This window comes from Diabrotica virgifera, chromosome 6 (assembly GCF_917563875.1).
Source record: "Diabrotica virgifera virgifera chromosome 6, PGI_DIABVI_V3a".
In the NCBI taxonomy this organism is placed as follows: Eukaryota; Metazoa; Arthropoda; class Insecta; order Coleoptera; family Chrysomelidae; genus Diabrotica; species Diabrotica virgifera.
In genome coordinates this window covers 241187448-241207939 of record NC_065448.1, presented here as the reverse complement: position 1 = coordinate 241207939, position 20492 = coordinate 241187448, and the positions used below count along the sequence as shown (strand labels likewise).

The 20492-nt window shown below is 30.8% G+C and overlaps 1 protein-coding gene across 1 annotated transcript in view; it reads left to right on the top strand.

Moving 5' to 3' along the window:
• Positions 1 to 20078, top strand: part of LOC126887432 (apolipoprotein D-like) — a 36263-nt gene extending 16185 nt beyond the window's left edge. The window contains exons 3-5 of the mRNA XM_050654963.1: positions 11085 to 11173; positions 11997 to 12086; positions 19904 to 20078. Coding sequence (XP_050510920.1) covers positions 11085 to 11173; positions 11997 to 12086; positions 19904 to 20037 — 313 coding nt within the window. The 3' untranslated portion in view covers positions 20038 to 20078. The remainder of the gene's footprint in view (positions 1 to 11084; positions 11174 to 11996; positions 12087 to 19903) is intronic.
• The last annotated feature ends 414 nt before the right edge of the window (positions 20079 to 20492 follow it).

Here is a 20492-nt window from a genome sequence, read left to right as displayed (position 1 = left end):
TGTCGATAGCCTAAAAGAATTAAGTTTTCTGTTCGTTTGCCCCAAGATTTTTGTCAGACAATTACATTTTTTGTTTAAGAATATAATTAGTTGTAACTTACTACCTTTGTCGGAAAAATGGTCGTAAAGATAAGGGATTCACGCACCCAGCATAGTTTATGAGTATAGTTTATCAATAAAAATTAAATTTTTTGTCCGACTTTGGATTTGCCTCAATATTTTTGTCGGACACTAAGATTTTTTGATTTGGAATATAACTACTTATAACCTGATACATGTGTCGGAAATTTTTTTTTAATTGTAGAAAAAAAACTACAGAACGATGTTTGTCGTTGTTCAAGCAGTATGTAGGCAAATATCAGATCACTATTTTTCTTAACTTTTCCCTCTTGTCGGAAAATTTTTTAAGAAAATTTTGGGTACAGCTCAACGTTATATCCCTTTAAATGTTTTTCTTAGTGTGGGCACCAATGTTCAGCTAAATCGATTCAAAAATAACCGAGAAAAACTGTTTTAAAATTTTTTTTGATAATACCTTCTCGTCGATAGCCTAAAAGAATTAAGTTTTCTCTTCGTTTGCCCCAACATTTTTGTCAGACAATTAGATTTTTTGTTTAAGAATATAATTACTTGTAACTTACTACCTTTGTCGGAAAAATGGTTGTAAAGATAAGGGATGCACGAACCCAGCATAATTTGAAAGTATACTTTACTAATAAAAATTAAGTTTTTTGTCTGTCTGTCGAGTTGCCCCAATATTTTTGTCCGACACTTTGATTTTTTGATTAAGAATATAATTGCTTATAACCTACTAATGTTGTCGGAAAAATGGTTTTACAGGTAAGGGTTGCACGAACCAAGTATTGTTTAAAAGGCAGTTTATTAATAAAAATTAAATTTTTTGTCCGACTTTGGATTTGACCCAATATTTTTGTCGGATACTTAGATTTTTTGATTTAGAATATAACTACTTATAACCTGATACTTGTTTCGGAAATTTTTTTTAATTGGAAAAAAAAACTACAGAACGATGTTTGTCGTTGTTCAAGGAGTATGTAAGCAAATATCAGATCACAATTTTTCTAAAATTTTCCCCCTTGTCGGAAAATTTTTTAAGAAAATTTTGGGTACAGCTCTACGTCATACCCTTTTAAATGTTTTACTTAGTGTGTGTACCACTTTTGAGCTAAATCGATTCAAAAATAACCTAGAAAACTCTTTTAAAATTTTTTGATATTACTTTCTCGTCGATAGCCTAAAAGAATTAAGTTTTCTGTTCGTTTGCCCGAAGATTTTTGTCAAACAATTACATTTTTTGTTTAAGAGTATAATTACTTGTATCCTACTACTTTTGTTGGAAAAATGGTTGTAAAGATAAGGGATGCACGAACCCAGAATAGTTTGAAAGTATAGTTTATTAATAAAAATTAAATTTTTTGTCCGACTTTGGATGTGCCCCACTATTTATGTCGGGCACTTAGATTTTTTGATTTGGAATATAACTACTTATAACCTGATACTTGTGTCGGAAATTTTTTTTTATTTCGAGAAAAAAAACTACAGAACGATATTTCACGTTGTTCAAGGAGTATGTATGCAAATATCAGATCACAATTTTTCTAAAATTTTCCCTCTTGTCCGAAATTTTTTTGGGAAAATTTTGGGTACAGCTCTACGTCATACCCTTTTAAATGTTTTACTTAGTGTGTGTATCAATTTTCAGCTAAATCGATTCAAAAATAACCGAGAAAAACTGTTTTAAAATATTTTTGGATAATACCTCCTGGTCCATAGCCTAAAAGAATTAAGTTTCCTGTTCGTTTGCCCCAACATTTTTGTCAGACAATTAAATTTTTTGTTTAAGAGTATAATTACTTGTATCCTACTACTTTTGTTGGAAAAATGGTTGTAAAGGTAAGGGATGCACGAACCCAGAATAGTTTAAAAGTATAGTTTATTAATAAAAATTAAATTTTTTGTCTGACTTTGGATGTGCCCCACTATTTATGTCGGGCACTTAAATTTTTTGATTTGGAATATAACTACTTATAAGCTGATACATGTGCTGAAATTTTTTTTTATTCGAGAAAAAAATACAGAACCATATTTGTCGTTGTTCAAGGAGTATGTATACAAATTATCAGATCACAATTTTTCTAAAATTTTCCCTCTTGTCGGAAAATTTTTTAAGAAAATTTTGGGTTCCGATCTACGTCATACCCTTTTAAATGCTTTACTTAGCGTGTGTACTAATTCTCAGCTAAATCGATTCAAAAGTAACCGAGAAACACTGTTTTAAATTTTTTTTTGATAATACCTCCTCGTCGATAGCCTAAAAGAATTAAGTTTTCTGTTCGTTTGCCCCAACATTTTTGTCAGACAATTACATTTTTTGTTAAAGAATATAATTACTTGTAACCTACTACTTTTGTCGGAAAAATGGTTGTAAAGATAAGGGATGCACGAACCCAGCATAATTTGAAAGTATACTTTACTAATAAAAATTAAATTTTTTGTCCGACTGTCGAGTTGCCCCAATATTTTTGTCCGACACTCTGATTTTTTGATTAAGAATATAATTACTTATAACCTACTAATGTTGTCGGAAAAATGGTTTTAAAGGTAAGGGTTGCACGAACCCAGTATTTTTTAAAAGACAGTTTATTAATAAAAATTAAATTTTTTGTCCGATTTTGGATTTGACCCAATATTTTTGTCGGACACTTAGATTTTTTGATTTAGAATATAACTACTTATAACCTGATACTTGTGTCGGAAATTTTTTTTAATTGGAAAAAAAAACTACAGAACGATGTTTGTCGTTGTTCAAGGAGTATGTAAGCAAATATCAGATCACAATTTTTCTAAAATTTTCCCACTTGTCGGAAAATTTTTTAAGAAAATTTTGGGTACAGCTCTACGTCATACCCTTTTAAATATTTTACTTAGTGTGTGTACCAATTTTGAGCTAAATCGATTCAAAAATAACCGAGAAAACTCTTTTAACATTTTTTGATAATACTTTCTCGTCGATAGCCTAAATGAATTAAGTTTTCTGTTCGTTTGCCCCAAGATTTTTGTCAAACAATTACATTTTTTGCTTAAGAATATAATTACTTGTAACTTACTACCTTTGCCGGAAAAATGGTTGTGAAGATAAGGGATACACGAACCCAGCATAATTTAAAAGTATAGTTTATCAATAAAAATGAAATTTTTTGTCTGACTTTGGATTTGCCCCAATATTTTTGTCGGACACTTAGATTTTTTGATTTGGAATATAACTACTTATAACCTGATACATGTGCTGAAAATTTTTTTTTTAATCCGAGAAAAAATACAGAACGATGTTTGTCGTTGTTCAAGGAGTATGTACACAAATTATCAGATCACAATTTTTCTAAAATTTTCCCTGTTGTCGGAAAATTTTTTAAGAAAATTTTGGGTTCCGATCTACGTCATACCCTTTTAAATGCTTTACTTAGCGTGTGTACCAATTTTCAGCTAAATCGATTCAAAAGTAACCGAGAAACACCCTTTTAAATTTTTTTTTTGATAATACCTCCTCGTCGATAGCCTAAAAGAATTAAGTTTTCTGTTCGTTTGCCCCAACATTTTTATCAGACAATTACATTTTTTGTTTAAGAATATAATTACTTGTAACCTACTACTTTGTCGGAAAAATGGTTGTAAAGATAAGGGATGCACAAACCCAGCATAATTTGAAAGTATACTTTACTAATAAAAATTAAATTTTTTGTCCGACTGTCGAGTTGTCCCAATATTTTTGTCCGACACTTTGATTTTTTGATTAAGAATATAATTGCTTATAACCTACTAATGTTGTCGGAAAATGGTTTTACAGGTAAGGGTTGCACGAACCCAGTATTTTTTAAAAGGCAGTTTATTAATAAAAATTAAATTTTTTGTCCACTTTGGATTTGACCCAATATTTTTGTCGGACACTTAGATTTTTTGATTTAGAATATAACTACTTATAACCTGATACTTGTGTCGGAAATTTTTTTTAATTGGAAAAAAAACTACAGAACGATGTTTGTCGTTGTTCAAGAAGTATGTACGCAAATATCAGATCACAATTTTTCTAAAATTTTCCCTCTTGTCCGAAATTTTTTTGGGAAAATTTTGGGTACAGCTCTACGTCATACCCTTTTAAATGTTTTACTTAGTGTGTGTACCAATATTCAGCTAAATCGATTCAAAAATAACCGAGAAAAACTGTTTTAAAATAGTTTTGGATAATACCTCCTGGTCCATAGCCTAAAAGAATTAAGTTTCCTGTTCGTTTGCCCCAACATTTTTGTCAGACAATTACATTTTTTGTTTAAGAGTATAATTACTTGTATCCTTCTACCTTTGTCGGAAAAATGGTTGTAAAGATAAGGGATACACGAACCCAGCATAATTTAAAAGTATAGTTTATCAATAAAAATTAAATTTTTTGTCTGACTTTGGATTTGCCCCAATATTTTTGTCGGACACTTAGATTTTTTGATTTGGAATATAACTACTTATAACCTGATACATGTGCTGAAAATTTTTTTTTTAATCCGAGAAAAAAATACAGAACGATATTTGTCGTTGTTCAAGGAGTATGTACACAAATTATCAGATCACAATTTTTCTAAAATTTTCCCTCTTGCCGGAAAATTTTTTAAGAAAATTTTGGGTTCCGATCTACGTCATACCCTTTTAAATGCTTTACTTAGCGTGTGTACCAATTTTCAGCTAAATCGATTCAAAAGTAACCGAGAAACACTGTTTTAAATTTTTTTTTTGATAATACCTCCTGGTCGATAGCCTAAATGAATTAAGTTTTCTGTTCGTTTGCCCCAACATTTTTGTCAGACAATTACATTTTTTGTTTAAGAATATAATTACTTGTAACCTACTACTTTTGTCAGAAAAATGGTTGTAAAGATAAGGGATGCACGAACCCAGCATAATTTGAAAGTATACTTTACTAATAAAAATTAAATTTTTTGTCCGACTGTCGAGTTGTCCCAATATTTTTGTCCGACACTTTGATTTTTTGATTAAGAATATAATTGCTTATAACCTACTAATGTTGTCGGAAAATGGTTTTACAGGTAAGGGTTGCACGAACCCAGTATTTTTTAAAAGGCAGTTTATTAATAAAAATTAAATTTTTTGTCCACTTTGGATTTGACCCAATATTTTTGTCGGACACTTAGATTTTTTGATTTAGAATATAACTACTTATAACCTGATACTTGTGTCGGAAATTTTTTTTAATTGGAAAAAAAACTACAGAACGATGTTTGTCGTTGTTCAAGAAGTATGTACGCAAATATCAGATCACAATTTTTCTAAAATTTTCCCTCTTGTCCGAAATTTTTTTGGGAAAATTTTGGGTACAGCTCTACGTCATACCCTTTTAAATGTTTTACTTAGTGTATGTACCAATATTCAGCTAAATCGATTCAAAAATAACCGAGAAAAACTGTTTTAAAATAGTTTTGGATAATACCTCCTCGTCCATAGCCTAAAAGAATTAAGTTTCCTGTTCGTTTGCCCCAACATTTTTGTCAGACAATTACATTTTTTGTTTAAGAGTATAATTACTTGTATACTACTTTTGTCGGAAAAATGGTTGTAAAGATAAGGGATGCACGAACCCAGAATAGTTTGAAAGTATAGTTTATTAATAAAAATTAAATTTTTTGTCCGACTTTGGATGTGCCCTACTATTTATGTCGGGCACTTAGATTTTTTGATTTGGAATATAACTACTGATAACCTGATACATGTGCTGAATTTTTTTTTTAATTCGAGAAAAAATACAGAACGATGTTTGTCGTTGTTCAAGGAGTATGTACACAAATTATCAGATCACAATTTTTCTAAAATTTTCCCTCTTGACGGAAAATTTTTAAGAAAATTTTGGGTTCCGATCTACGTCATACCCTTTTAAATGCTTTACTTAGTGTGTGTACCAATTTTCAGCTAAATCGATTCAAAAATAACCGAGAAACACTGTTTTAAATTTTTTTTTTTGATAATACCTCCTCGTCGATAGCCTAAAAGAATTAAGTTTTCTGTTCGTTTGCCCCAACATTTTTGTCAGACAATTACATTTTTTGTTTAAGAATATAATTACTTGTAACCTACTACTTTTGTCGGAAAAATGGTTGTAAAGATAAGGGATGCACGAACCCAGCATAATTTGAAAGTATACTTTACTAATAAAAATTAAATTTTTTGTCCGACTGTCGAGTTGCCCCAATATTTTTGTCCGACACTTTGATTTTTTGATTAAGAATATAATTACTTATAACCTACTAATGTTGTCGGAAAAATGGTTGTAAATAAAAAAATTTCAGGAAATTGACATGTTCGGCGCGTCCGACTGCGCATATGCCCCGTGAAAATTGTCCGACAAGGTTACCACATTATTGTAAAAATGTTTTATGGTAGATACCGTTAAAATTATCCATGTGGTAATAAATTTATTATTTTCATAAATTTGACAGATTTAGCGTGTCCGACGCGTCATATGCCCCAATATTTTTGTCCGACAAAATTGTTTTCGTTGTTTATATGATAAAATCCATTGATTAAAATATAATGACCAATGTGGTAATAAATTTTTTTCTTGCATAAAATTGACAACTTCGTCACCGCTTGACAGACAAACGCCCCACTACCATAATGCGCCATGCTCAAAATTTGTCCGACTCCACAAAAATATCAAGTACAAAAAGTTTCAACGGTGTGGTCATAAATAATAATTGTATATGCGGGCCCAAGGCCTATTAGTCTATAAGCCCTTATCCTTGCCGTACTGCTACTGCTACCCCATAGGCAGAGTTGGGCCGGGTACTGATAAATTGTACTCGAGTACAGAGTACCGGGCACTTTTCAAATTTGAGGAACGAGTACAGTGTACCGAATACATTGCTCAAAAAAAGTACTCAGAGTACAATACTCAAAGTACAATTACCCGAATTTCTTGGGTACTTATTTAGAGTACATTTGAATACAGAACCCGAAAAAAGGTAAGAGAGTAATAATTATCTCTGACTCTCTAAACATATTTATTTATGAGCCATGAACACATAAAATAACGTACAACTCCAACTTAAATAAAAAAATAAGAATTTTAAAAATTGATCATTGATCAATACAGTATATCCTGTCAGTAACGGTCACTAAAAATGAAGGAACTATTGGCCGATATAGAAAAGTGGCCGGTATTTCCACTTTTTGTAGTTCACAAAAATATAAAAGATAATTGTAACTTTGTTTATTTTGTTAATAAAAGCAAATATATAATTATATAGGTACATAAACGGAAACTACTAAAACTACCTTAATATCCTAATATAAAACAAAACTATACTAAGGAAAAAACAGATTGATGTTAAGCTTTTTTAAAGAATTATTCAACCCACTATTATTTTTTTATATCCTTTGATAATTTTAGGTTTTACAGAATATTTTTCGGCCAACTTTTGTGAATTGTAGTCATACTCAGAAACCCGCATATTCCAATCTAAGGCTCAGATTCTTATGAATTTTAAACTGCTGCCTTAGCCTTTTTGTTTTGCTTTCACTGGGCCACAAAAACTCGCAAGTAATGTGCGAGCCACCTGTCGTTCCGCTAGGCTATCCGATCGACGATATAGTGGAGTCACTGAAGGTGGATATAAGCTATTACCTCCGATTTCGTTGAACCTTCATCGATTTGCATGAAAATTGGTGAATGGTTAGAGGATATCTCAAGGAATAAAGGTGACATGGTGCCAACTTGCGCTTTTACCCTGGGGTGGATGCCACCCCCTCTCGGGGGTGAAAAATATTTTATTAAAACTAACCCCATGATTCGATAGAGGCACAAATTTCAAGCAAAATTTGTTATATAAAGTTATTAAAATAAATCAAAACTTTTTGAGTTATTAAAAATCAAAGATTTTAATTTTTCTAGAGAAAAATGCATGTTTTTAACCAATTTTTCATCAATAACTCAAAAAGTGTAAGTTTTTACAAAAAAGTTATAATTATCATAATTGAAACTAATAAAAAAATTAAATAGACACCTTACTAAAAAACCTTTTATTGTTAACTAAAAGTGAGTTATAGGTAATTGAATGTATATTTTTTTCGGCGAGTAAAGAACTCTAAGTGTTCAAGCTGAAATAACGGGAAATTGATGCATTTTATAACATAAACTTATTAAATATTTGTCAAAATACTTAAAAATATCTATTAAATGAGCCCCCGAACATGTTGATAGCGTTAAAATTTATGCTCCAAATTTTTTTTCAAAATTTATCTTATAAAAATTTTTCCAAAAAATGTTATTTTTTTTTTAATAACTCCGTTCGTGATTATAATATCAGGTACATACAAAAAACTGTTTGAAAGCTAATTCAAGTGCTATTTAAGCACGTTAAACCTAATCTTTTAAACCCCTTACTTTTTTAAAAATAAAAGGTTAAATAACCCCGGTTGCATGGTTCTCACAGCAAAATTTAAGATTTAAACGTTTCTATCTTGGTTATTTTTTACCCTATAGAAATAGTAAAACAGATAAAATATTTGGCACAGTAAAAACTAAAATTTGGTTACATATAATTTTTTACGTATTATTGAGTATTTTTGGAGTTATTATTAACAGTATAGTATAGTTGATCCAAAAGATGGCATAACCCAGACATCCAAAGTGAAAGTTATCCTTCAACACCAAATTGTTCTATATGGTCCACACAATGTCCAGAAAAAAGTCACACCATTTTGAGCGTCGGGTTTGGGGGGAGAGGGGGGAGAAATCGGCAAATTCGTAGTTTTTTAAGTTTTTCGACAATATTTCTAAAACTATGCGGTTTAGCATGAACAACCTTTTATACAAAATTGTTCTACATTAAATTTGAAATAAAAAAGTTCCTATGCATAATCTTTCTAAAATGAATGGTTCCAAAGTTACGGAGGTAGTATAGTATAACTGGTCCAAAAAAAGGCCTAACCCAAACATCCAAAGTAAAAGTTTTCCTCCAACACCAAAATGTTCTATATGGTCCACATATTGTTCAGTAAAAAGTTACACCAGTTTGAGCATCCGGTTTGGGAGGGAGATGGGAGAGAAGCCGGTAAATTAGTAGTTTTTTTTACGTTTTTCGTCAATATTTCTAAAACTATGCTTTAGCGTAAACAATGTTATATACAAGAATATTTTGCAAGAAATATAAAACAAAAAATGTTCTATACATAATTGTTATAAAATCAACGGTTCCACAGTTACGGAGGGTGAAAAGTCGAGGTTTTCGATACTTTTTATATTTTTTGGGCAATATTTAGGATATAACTATACCAAAAACCAGGACATCCAAAGTGAAAGTTATCCTCCAACACCAAATTGTTCTATATGATCCACATAATGTTCAGAAAAACGTCACACCATTTTGAGCGTCAGGTTTGGGGGGAAGAGGGGGGAGAAATCGGTAAATATAAAAAGTATCGAAAACCTCCACTTTTCACCCTCCGTAACTCTGGAACCGTCGATTTTGTAACAATTATGTATAGAACCTTTTTTGTTTCAAATTTTATGTAGAACATTTTTCTATAGAACATTCCTTACGCTAAAGCATATTTTTAGAAATATTGACGAAAAACTTAAAAGAAACTACTAATTTAACGACTTCTCCTCCATCTCTCCCCCCCCCCAAACCGGACGCTCAAAATGGTGTGACTTTTTACTCAACAATATGTGGACCATATAGAACAATTTGGTGTTGAAGGAAAACTTTTACTTTGGATGTCTGGGTTAGGCCTTTTTTTGGACCAATTATACTATACTACCTCCGTAACTTTGGAACCGTTCATTTTAGAAGGGTTATGCATAGGGCCTTTTTTATTTCAAATTTAATGTAGAACAATTTTGTGTAGAAGGTTGTTCATGCTAAACCGCTTAGTTTTAGAAATATTGACGAAAAACGTAAAAAAACTACGAATTTGCAGACTTCTCCCCCATCTCCCCCCCAAACCCGACGCTCAAAATGGTGTGACTTTTTTCTGAAAATTATGTGGACCATATAGAACAATTTGGTGTTGGAGGATAAGTTTCACTTTGGATGTCTGGGTTTGGGTCTAACTATACCATACTATAAAAGAATATGAGAATTACAATAATTTTAAAAATTATGATTTTTTTAAATTATATATTTTTTCAAGAATATGCATTCTAAACCGGTCAAAATTATAGAACACATTACATATGCTGATATAAAGAAGTTCTTGTAAGGATTACTATAAATTTTAATTTTTGTGGAAATGGCGTATGTTTTATTTTTCACTTTTTCCTAAAAAATTCGAAACGGTTCTTTTATTTTCATTATAACTTGCTTAATTTTGACGTTATTACCTTGTTCTGAAGCTCATTTGATAGGTATTCCGAAGTACTTTAGCAAATGTTTAGCAGGAATATTTTATATATTGCATCGTTTTCCCGTTATTTAAGTTTGAATACTTAGATTTGAGTACTCGTCGAAAAAAATACACATTCTATTGCCAATAACTCATTTTGAACTAAAATTAGTTTAGTTCTTTATGTAAGGAATGTATTCAACTGTTTATTACCTTCAATTTCAGTAATTATAACTTTTTTCTAAAAGCTTATAGTTTTTGATTTATACGTGAAAAACCGATTTAAAACATGCATTTTTTACGACAAAATAAAATCTTTGGTCTTTAATAACTTAAAAAGTGTTGATTTATTTTAATAACTTTATATAACAAATTTTGCTTATAATTTGTCCCTCTATTGACTTATGGTATTATTTTTAATAAGATAATTTTCACCCCCGAGAAGGGGCGGCATCCACCCCCAGGGTAAAAGCGCAAGTTGGCATCATGTCACCTTTGTTCCTTGAGGTATCCTCTAATTACTTACCAATTTTCATGAAAATCGATGGAGGTTCAACGATGGAGGTGAAAACCTTCAATGACTGCACTAATATTATATTTTAATAAGTTTGTTAAAAAACTGCCAAATAAATATTTTTTTGGTACAAAATGCATTTCTAGAATTATTATTTATATTTTAGGACAAATGAGACACACGTTCTAGAAGGAGAAGTACAACAAGGTTCAACAACTGGGGAAGGTCGATTTCTAGTACATTTCTTAAATCCAGGTTAGTAGAAGATTCGAGTTTCAAGTATTCGACAAATACAAGTAAAAGTTTTCAATTTATTAAAATATGAAATAATATTGGACCATTATCCTGGTTACACCGCCGTGCTGGTCTGGTTACACTTCGATGCTGGAGCAAATGAAGATGAGGGAATTCTATGATTTGCAATTCACATCCCACCTGTCCAGCGCGGAAAAATTCCAACGAAAAATGGACCCTACATACTAATACAAATGAGTAATACTAATACAAATAAAAATGAATAACCATTTTAAGTTCGGTAAGAGTGCTTGTACTGCTCTTTAAGAGAACAGGAATATAACGCAGCTTTGGCTTCGTGTTGCAACGAAATGAAAATGGTTATTCGAAAATGGAAAATCGAAGTAAAACAGGCATGAGCCTAATCATAATTTTCCTTTGATTCTTATAACAAAAAAATTTTTTTCTCTTGTTTTTTTTTTGAAATATTTATTTATTATTATATTTTTTTATTATGCTCATAATTATTTTTTTATTTATTTATTTATTCATTTTTTGGTCTTTTTTGTCTGTTTTTTCCTATATTTTTCTATTAATATGATTTTTTCTTATCTTTTTATGTTTTGTTTACTTTTTTTAGAGAAGGTTTAGAGGTAGCTACATATGCATATTCTGATGAAAAACTAACGAGTTTTAAAACCGGTCAGAATAGCGCTCTCTAAGCGAACTGAAATATAGGAAGGTTTTGGCTTCGTGTTGCAACGAAATGAAAATTATTCATTTTTATTTTTATTCGATAAATTGTTGTTTTAATACGATTTCTAACTTTTTAACTTATTTTCAGACGTAACTGTACCTTTCTATGTTCTTGGTACAGACTATGAAAATTATTCTGTAGGTTTCGTCTGTTTTGAACGTAATGGTGTTTTTCTAGGTATGTACCGTTTTTAATATTACCTATAATGTATATACAATCGAACCCGCTTATTGGAATAGCCTTCGTGCCAAGCAAAAATATTCCTATAACCGGGATATTCTAATACCCGATCATTGATGGCTGGTATAAATAAGTGTACCTACTGAATAGACCTACATAATAATAGTACATACTATGTATGTGCCTACATTTACATTATATTTATATGGTTTTAGGTCCTTTTATGTCCATGATACAGCAGTGTAACTTATTTTATTAAAAAACCAAATTACATTTTCTGTGCATAAATCCATTAATAAGCATGAAATGTGTGCAATATGTAAACATGTATATAGTATCTTATTTAAAATGCATACGCCAAAATTACTTCTCATTTTTTTTGAAAAATCTTTAAGTTATACAAATTAGAAAAAATTACATTGAATTGGCCCTCCAGAAATCTTCTTATAATATTACAAACGGTTAGGACTTGCCAAATTGGATGGAATATCCACAAAATCGAAAAAATCTTTATCTTTTGCCTCATCATTGTTTTGTTCTAAATCTTCAGTATCTTCGAAAACCGATAAATTATCGTCAAAAGAAACAACTCTTAAAAATATTCGTCCTTTAAAAACGGATTGTTAAAATATTCAAACTCATGTCGGGTTTATGAACAGGGCGGTTATCAATAAAAGGGACCATTTCTATTCTTGTTTGCCATTGTATTATCGAAGTCAATAAGCCATTAACCAATAAAATTTATAACTGCAACGAGGTAGGTCGCAATAGAAATTTTTACAAGTTTTGTGAGACAAGTACAAGTAGGTATTTTATGGCCTGTTGTATTTCGTAAAAGGGTCCAACTGGTGCGTAATAAAGTATTGGTAATAAAGTATTTATTATCTGAAAAATATAATAACCCAGACATAATTTTAATTTTTTTGGAAAATATGAATAAAAAGTTGTTCGTCCACTTGAATAATATTCGATTAAGCGATATTAATTAACTAAAACGTATTCCTATCAGCGGATAAATTTATTAAGGAGTAAATATAAACGTTTCGGGACTTCAAATTTCTATTCCTTAAACCGGGATATTTCTATAACCGGTACTCTAATAAGCGGGTTCGACTGTAATAATGTATATATTCGTACTCGCAAAAATCGTACTCCCTTTGCCGACGGCGTAAATGCTGTGGCACAATCAACATTAGAAGTTAAGAATATCTTCAATAAGAATATCTTGTTAAGGCAAAACAAAATACTTGGTCGTCTCAAAACAAGAACGACGGCGAATAAGGCAAAATATTACTATAAACGATCATAACTTCGAAGTTTTTAAAGGATTTAAATATCTAGGTGGCATTTTTTTAACGGAAAAATACAACTAAGAACAAATCAAACATACCATTGAGAACAATAGAAGTATGAAAGTATTCAGAAGAAGACTAAGAATGGGGACAAAGCAGATAATAAAGATGAAAGATAGAAATGGTCATCTTACAACCAACAGAGAGGACACCCTTAAAATAGTTGAAGACTTTTACAAATTGCTGTACACAAACCAACACAGAGTAAATAGCAAAGAAGATCAAGTACCAGAAATATTAACAAGGAAAAAGGGCATTGTCAACCAAGGATCAGAACTACTACCGGAAATCACAATAGTCGAAAGAAAACTAGCCATAAGAAAAGCTAAGAATAACAAATCTCCAGGCGAAGATTGTGTAGTTACTGATGCAATCAAAATCGGAGGCACTTGTCTTCTTTAGAAAATAAAAAACCTTTTTAAATGTGCCTTTTGAATAGTAATATACCCGACAAATGGCACAATCCTGAAGTAATTCTATTGTACAAAAAAGGAAACCCTCATGAATTAGAAAACTACAGATCTATAAGGCTTTTCAATCTGATGAACAAACTCAACGGTTTCTTTTGGATATTTGCCTGCTAATTACGAATTTCGAGGGTGGATTTCGATCCGAGTGGTCAAAAAAGGCTCTGGCTCATGAACTAAAAGAGATAAAAAAATGTTTCAAATAAAATTTGTTCCTTAATAAAAAAACGAAGAAAAAACGTTTACTAAACTTAAATCCAACAATTAAAACTTAAGATATTGTAAAATTAGTGCACAATGCAAATTGCAAATCGCAGATTAAGTATTTTTCAAAGCTTTATCGATCATAACTCGGCTTCTACACAAGCAAATAAGAAAGACTCATTTTAAAGCTTCATTAATAGGCAAACAAAATTTGTTAAATTATTTTATCTTCATTTGTTTTAACTATTTATAATGGGAAATACGCCACAATATTATTAAAAAATGACTTTATAAAAGTTTCGTTATATTTCATTTGTTTTAAAGTTATACCTGTTTGAAGTTATAATTTTCTTTAAAAAATTGTACATTAATTTGTTTATAAGGGTTTCAAGCAAAGTTGAGCTATAAACATTTATACTTTAATTAGCAATAATGATAGAAGAACTCAAAAGGAACAATTTGAGCTTACGAAAATGTTCATAAGTTTATTTTTGGCCAAGATATCGATATTTTAATGCCGCGCTATGAGGCGCAAGATCGGCTCACAGTCAAGTAAGTATTTTTCGACGCTTTATCTATCGTAACACGGCTACAACGCATGTAAATGAGCTTTTCAATATCTCATTTTAAAGATTAATTAATAGACTTCCAAACAAAGTTTCTCAAATTACTTTATCTTCATTTGTTTTAAAGTTATAGATACTCATTTGAAACTAGAATTTTCTTAAAAAAATTGTACATTAATTTGTTTATAAGGGTTTTTAGTAAATTTGAGCAATAAACATTTATACAGTCGAAAAAATGAAAGAATATCCATAAACGATCACATGAATCACTTATTTTGGATTTGCTGTCTTTTTCTATAAATAACAAACGTTTGTTATAGAAAAATACAGCAAATACAAAATAAGTGATTGATGTGATCGTTCATGGGTATTCTTTCATTTTTACGACTGTATATTAGTTAACATTAATAATAGAATAACTCAAAAGGAATATTTTGAGCTTAGGAAAGTGTTTGTAGGTTTATTTTTGGTCAAGATATCGATCATTTAATAGCACGCTCTGAGGCTCAAGATCGGCTCACAGTCAAGTAATATCACGGTAAAGACACCGATCGACTGCTCTCGTGTTACACTATTTTGCTCAGGATGCCTTCCCTATTCTTAAAATGTCTGTCAATGTCTACAAATATAACATACTACTGTCAATTCTGTCTATTTGTAACAAAAAAGTCATTGTTTCTCAAAAGGGCTTTTCATTCACAGTCATTTGTTTCGAGCTTCTGTCATTTGTCACATAATATTAATATATCTGCGTCATACGTTATTGGTATATACCATTGATACAAACCAAAGTCGTATGACGTAGATACATTTATATTATGTGACACATGACAGAAGCTAAAAAGAAATGACAATCGATGAAAAGCCCTATAGTGTAATGTAATTGTTGAGTTGTTGCTATAATGCATGGAGAAGTTAACGCTTAAACCTTTACGCTGTGAGCCGAGGCATGATTCTAATTTATTTCGAGGTCGCAATAAAATTTCGGCACCGCCATGATGGTCGCAATTTATAGCGATTCTTATTCATTTCGATATTAGTTACAACTGGGGATATTAACGTTATCATTTTGACACTGCTCAAAATTTCGGTTGGCGCTCCGGTTTATTGGATTTATTGGCTAACATTTGTTGATAGTCTGAGAAAATTATCGAAAAAATGCTATTTTTAAGAAAAGTTATTTACCAGCTATTTCATTGCTAAAATCGAATCTTAAGATTCCCTACATTAGTTATATGGGGTAAGACAAGTCCGCAGAAAGTGTATTATTTTATTTATAAACAAATTAGCACCCCTAAATCTTCTTTTTTTAATTAGTGCTCTGTAACTCCTAAGATTTTTCCTTTAAACCAAAATTACTCAAATAAAAATTCACCGTAATTTAGTTCTGCGCAAAGTTATATTTTTTCCAATTTCCTTCAAAAAAAATTTTACTCGGAAAATCCGAGTTTTCCCAAAAAAATCTGCAATTCTCAATTAAAATTTTAGGGAAGTAATTATTTATCAATAATTAAATAAATTGATGAAATGAAAGATTTTTTATAGTGGATTATATATCAGGAGGCCGGCGACAATCTAACCAATAATTTACCAATAATTAAAAGGTTAATTAAAAAATTTCGGTCGAAATAATAACCAGAAAGATTATTATACACCAGAATAACTATGATTTTCGTATAAAAAAGCACTATACCTATTCAACGTACTTTACAGAATTGAAACTGGACTATTTGAGCGGTCTCAGGAATGTTATAAAGAAACAATTTTTTGCTTATAAACAAATAGAACCCCTCGGAAAATATCAAAATAAATTAAATTAAGTTAACGCTATTGAAAAGGGCACGGCTTCTTCTTCGAAGAAAAAAAATCGAATTGAGTGGTTCCAGGTATAAGGGGTCAAAGGGCCTAGCCGACTAAGATGATGAAAAGTGCCCCCAACTCGATTCGAATTCCGTATAGGTCACCGTTTAGCATATATAGAGAAACTAACTTTCTGAAATTTTTGGCCCCCTAGGTGGTCATGTGACCCACCTAGAGCCTAATTAGGCTTTAACTAGCGAAAAACTTTAAATAAAAAAATTTGTAAGATTTAAAAAGATCTGTGCGAGGAAAATTTTTTTTTGATTTTTGGCAGGAAATTTAAATTGTAAAACGATTTTAAAATTTTAAATGAGTATAAAAAAATAACTAAGACATTCGTTTTCACGAAAAAAATATATAACGTGTATTTTTGCATAATATTTCACCCTGAATTTTTTCAAATTTTTAAAATTGGTGAAACGCACCTTCAAAAATAAAAAACCGCATTTTTTCGGTTTTTTTTTTCGTTTTTTGATACAATTCTATACATATTTTTCAAAAAAGGTAACATCGTCACTGGAGCAGGTAAAAAAATTAAAAAGAATTGGGGTTTGCTTAATAAAAATTTTTTGTAACACCATCCATTTTCAAGATACAGGGCGTTGAAGAAAACAAAATTTTACACATTTTTTACGATTTTGCCGAAACTACTGGAAACATTGTAATAAAACTTGGCGGGTTTTAAGAGGTAGTTATTGTGCATTTTTTGACATACACTTAAGGATTTGATATTCATCATTGGCGCGCTTAGGGGTAATGGTCTGAAGTTTTCAAAGAAAAAAGGATAGTACGCCACTGACATATGTCAAATTAACAATCATTTTTAAATTCCCCATTCAATTTGCGATAAAAAAACTATAATATTATTTTTTTTATACGAGGCGCCGTTTTGATGCAAAAAATAAAATATCTTAACGCTTCCAAAGTATTCGAATTAGTTTTTATAATGGACGTACGAGTTTACGTACATATATTATGTAGATGTAGAAACTACTAATAGAAGTTCGAATACTTTGTAAGGGTTAAGATGTTTTATTTTTTAAATAAAAATGGCGCGTTGTATGAAAAAATAGGTATATAGATTTTTTGTCAAATTAAACGAGGAATTCAAAAAGGATTGTTAATTTGAAATGTCAGTGGCGTACTATCTTTTTTCTTTAAAAAGTTCAGACTATTACCCGTATACGCGCCAATGATAAATATAAAATTCTTAATTGTTCGTCAAAAAATGAACAACTACCTCTTAAAACTCGCCAAGTTTTATTACAATGTTGCCAGTAGTTTCGGCAAAATCGTAAAAAATGTGTAAAATTTTGTTTTCTTCAACGCCCTGTATATTGAAAATGGATGGAATTACAAAAAAATTTTATTGAGCAAACCCCAATTATTTTTCGGTTTTTTACCTATTCTAGTGACGGTATTACCTTTTTTGAAAAATATGTATAATATTGTATCAAAAAGCGAAAAAAAAAACCGAAAAAATGCGGTTATTTATTTTTAAAGGTGCGTTTCACCAATTTTAAAAATTTGAAAAAATTCAGGGTGAAATATTATGCAAAAATACACGTTATATATTTTTTTCGTGAAAGCGAATGTCTTAGTTATTTTTTTATACTCTTTTAAAATTTTAAAATCGTTCTAAAATTGAAATTTCCAGCCAAAAATTAAAAAAAAAATTTTTGGACATAACTTTTTAAAGCTTGCAACTTTTTTATATAAAGTTGTTCGCTAGTTCTCGATGCGGCTGAGATAAAAAATAAAAACTTAAAAAGCCTAATTAGGCTCTAGGTGGGTCACATGACCACCTAGCGGGCTAAAAATTTCAGAAAGTTAGTTTCACTATATATGCTAAACGGTGACCTATATGGAATTCGAATCGAGTTGGGGGCACTTTTCATCATATTACCCGGCTAGGCCCTTTGACCGGCATTTGCGACAGCGTTATAAACAACAGGATTTCAAACTTTGAACCATTACCTTTTTATTCCGGTCCCCTTTGTACATACAAATTTTCATATCTTCAAGACACTCATAACAAAATATTTATGTCACTAAGTTATTTAATCATTGATAAATAATTACTTCCCTAAAATTTTAGTTGAAAATTAACGATTTTGTTTGGAAAACCCGAATTTTCCGAGGAAAGTTTCCGCCGAAGGAAATCGAAAAAAAATATCTATGATATGATTGAAAATATGCAATAATTGAAAAAAGAATTCGGAGCGCTAATTTGTTTATAAACCAAATAGCACACTTTCTGCGGACTTTGCATAGCTATATTACTAAATGAAATCTTAATATTTGATTCCAGCATGTTCAGCAATAAAACAGCTGGTACATAATTTTCTTTGTTTTATACTAATTTTCCCAGACTATTACCTTACATTTTTCATTGACTTGATAATTCACGTTGTGAACATTCTCAATTATTAGGTATATTTCTCATTTAATACTATTCTATCTAATTCCTCCAAAACCAGCAAATTTCCATAAAACCCAGCCATATTAATACCTTTTGCTTTAGTTTTCCTTGCAAGAAACAAACAAAACACATCTCCTAAACTAAACCTAACCTCGCTTTCGGCCATTCATTCATGTCCGTGTCACAATAATTTCGACTCGAAACTATTATCAACCACTTTTTTTGGAGTCGCAATTAATTTCGATAAATCGCTATTTTGTGACAATATTTCGTTAGTTCAACTAAAATCCACAAGGCTCGCACAGTCACATTTCAGCGTCGCCATATTGATTGCGACTTGTTTTGAGTCGAAATTTGAATTAGAATCAGGGCCCCAATCTTGCTCCTCAGAGCGCGCGATTAAAATATCGATATCTTGACCAAAAATAAACCTACGAACATTTTCGTTAGCTCAAAATGTTCCTTTTGGGCTCTTCTATCATTATTGTTAATTAAATAATAAATGTTTAGAGCTCAAATTTGCTTGAAACCCTTATCAACAAATGAATGCATCATTTTTTTAAGAAAATTATAACTTCAAACGGGTATAACTTTAAAACAAATGAAGAAAAAGTAATTTAGTAAAGTTTGTTTGGAAGCCTATTAATTAAGCTTTAAAGTGAGAACTTCTAAGGCTCATTTTCATTAGTAAAAGCCGAGTTACAATCGATAAAGCTTCGAAAAATACTTACTTTGCAATTTGCAATTTGCATTGTGCACTAATTTTCCAATAACTTGAGTTCTAATTTTTGGATTTTAGTTTAGTAAACGCTTTTTTCTTCGTTATTTATTAAGGAACAATTTTTATGTGAAACATTTTTTTTTGTCTCTTTTGGACACGGTGACCTCTATTTGGCGCCTAGACTATTAATATAAAAAATAATCATTTCATTTTCTGTTGCAGAGAGTCTTTTCCTTACAACAAGAACTCCAGTTCCAACACGAGATGAGATAGATGCGATTATCCAAGTTCTTGACGACAACAATATTGATCGTGAGCAAATAATCGATACAGACCAAGATGATTGTACTTATTAGAACGTTATTAGATTAAAATAAAATACGAGTATATTATCTGATATCTGATTTTTATTTTATGTACAGCTGCGGCCATTAAATTTGAATAATTTAAACCAGTGGCGGCTCGTCAGAGGAGGCAAGGGAGGCATAGGTTTCACATAAGTTTTTTACACACGCTACACTGTTTTGTTTATCTTGAATCACGAAAAACAACAAGCACTCTCACTATTATACAACGTGTAAATACCATATTATCTTATTATTCCTAAATATCCATACGCACGGATCATTAGCATTAGAACGCATGATTGCGTCTCAGTTTTTTATTATTATTGTAGGCAGGACCCTGGGTTATCCCGAGATGCATGAACTGAGCCAAGAGGCCGGCCAGCCTCCGTTGCCAATGCTCCGCACAGCGCAGCAGGCGTTTAAGGAGACCCGTTCTCCTAAGAGTGGCATCTACGGTGCCATCA